Genomic DNA, 2,049 nt, shown 5'->3' on the forward strand with positions numbered 1-2,049 from the left:
GGGCCGCTGGCCCTGGCTGGCTGCGGGACGCTGGCGCTGGGCTTGCGCTACGCCTGGGCCGAGTGGCCCTGCGAGTACCAGTCCTGTGTCCTCTACAACACCCAGGGTCTGCCTGCACCCCCCTTCCTCCTGGAGGCCTTGCCTGCAGGGGAAACCCCGGGGCCCTCCGAAACAGCCTTAGGGAGGGAGCTGCTTCTCCTCCCTGGCTGGCCCTGGCTGGCTGCGGGACGCTGGCGCTGGGCTTGCGCTACGCCTGGGCCGAGTGGCCCTGCGAGTACCAGTCCTGTGTCCTCTACAACACCCAGGGTCTGCCTGCACCCCCCTTCCTCCTGGAGGCCTTGCCTGCAGGGGAAACCCCGGGGCCCTCCGAAACAGCCTTAGGGAGGGAGCTGCTTCTCCTCCCTGGCTCCCGGTTCTCACGGGGGATTTAGGCGAGGGAGCTCAGACCTCTCACAAAGCAGCTCAGGGCTGCTGGCGCCATGCCCTTCCAATGCAGGGAGGTGGCTGCCTTGATTACTGTCTGACTAATTAAACTTTCCAGCTCCTCTTTGGCCTGAAGTCAAGGCTGCGGAGAGGAGAGGAGCCAATTTAAAATGAAATTTGTGAGAAATAATGGTAAGACAAGCAGCAGGACACACTGATAAGAAGAGTTTAACCCCTCACTGCTGCTCCTCCCTGCCCACAGAGCTGGTCCTGGCCCACCTCTCGGGCCACAACTGCTGACCCCCAGGGCAGGGTGCTCTCAGGATCCAGGGCCCAGTCTCTGTCTACAGGGTGGAAAGGGTGGGCAGAGAGGAGCTCTGCCAAAAAACTCCCACAACCAAACGCTAAAACTGGGGCTGGGACCTGGAGCTGCAGAGAGCATGTTGCTCTGTAGCCGTGCCTTCCACCTTCCCGTTAATAAACAGTTAATAAAACGCTTCATTTTATTCTTGGATCCCTTTTTTTCCTTCAGAGGAGCATCTCTTAGCCCTCCATTCCCCCCTTCCTGCTGTAGCAGGGAAATTTGTGTAGAAGAGGCACGCAGTGCTCAGAATAAGACATCTGAGAGAGTCTCTGCACAAAAGACTGATTGTTTAAACCTTTTTTGCTGGAAAAAACGTACATAAGAAGGGGAACCCCAAATGCAGGAAAAGAGCCGGTGAGCTCTGTATCAAAACCAGTGCTTGAGCAACGCTGGCAACAAGGACGTGCATCGGACTGGACCCCAGGATCCCAACCACCCTGCCTGCTCTGGGGTCAGGCAGAGCCCAGCGAGTCCCGGGAGGCTTTTCCCGTTGCTTCCACTCCAGGCTTCGTTCCTGGGCAAGGAGGGGGAAGAGGAGGAAGTTAATTAACTGGGCGATCGCAAACTGAGATCTTGTGCGACTAGCCTGAGCTCCAGTTGTGCTAGTCCCATGGTTGCCATGCCAATGAGGATGACAAATACAGCTCAATCTGGGTGTTTTTTTTAAAACCACAGCCCTCAGGCAGCATATTCGGGGTCAGGAAAGGAGCGCAGGCATCCTGACTCCCACCCTGCCAGGTCAGGGATCCCCATGAGACCACAAAGGGGCACCCCCGTCTCCCCAAAGCCCAAAGCACGCAGGAGAGGGAGCAGCGGTGCCCAGGGAGGGTGCGTACCGGCCCCAGGGAATGCGGCTCTACCTTGGAGACCTGTCTCCATCCCACCATGCAGCCCTGCTGTGCCCACCGCTGCCGTGCTAACAGAAGAAGGGGGTAGGCACAGCATCCTTGGCATCAGCCTCCCAGGATTTAAAGCTCCCAACTCCACTCCCAGCAGGCTGGGTTGCTCTCTCTGCCAAAAATGGGGGACCCCCCAGCCCCTTGGTTTGCCCAGAGCTTGGATTTAAGTGGCAAGCTCTCCGCTTTCTGTTCCTATAGCAACTGCTACCCACGCATGGGCTCGCGGTAGCATCACCTCCCGGCTGCCAGAACCCATCCTCAGCTGTAAATGGAGCTGTTGGCCCCCCCGGCGACCCCCGGCAGCCCCCCAACTCTCCCCCAAAAACCTCAATGGCTTTGCCAAGGGGTTTGGGCACCAGGGGG

At 58.6% G+C, this 2,049-nt stretch overlaps 2 protein-coding genes across 2 annotated transcripts in view; one reads left to right on the forward strand and one right to left on the reverse strand.

Moving 5' to 3' along the window:
- Window positions 1–431, forward strand: part of SIAE (sialic acid acetylesterase) — a 4,024-nt gene extending 3,593 nt beyond the window's left edge. Inside the window, exon 8 of the mRNA XM_010293149.1 lies at window positions 149–431. Coding sequence (XP_010291451.1) covers window positions 149–431 — 283 coding nt within the window. The remainder of the gene's footprint in view (window positions 1–148) is intronic.
- An 808-nt stretch (window positions 432–1,239) lies between these two features.
- PANX3 (pannexin 3) overlaps window positions 1,240–2,049 on the reverse strand; it is a 3,253-nt gene continuing 2,443 nt past the window's right edge. Inside the window, 1 exon segment of the mRNA XM_010293161.1 lies at window positions 1,240–1,301. Coding sequence (XP_010291463.1) covers window positions 1,240–1,301 — 62 coding nt within the window.

The sequence above is a fragment of the Phaethon lepturus genome, unplaced genomic scaffold (genome assembly GCF_000687285.1).
Source record: "Phaethon lepturus isolate BGI_N335 unplaced genomic scaffold, ASM68728v1 scaffold29520, whole genome shotgun sequence".
Taxonomy (NCBI): Eukaryota; Metazoa; Chordata; class Aves; order Phaethontiformes; family Phaethontidae; genus Phaethon; species Phaethon lepturus.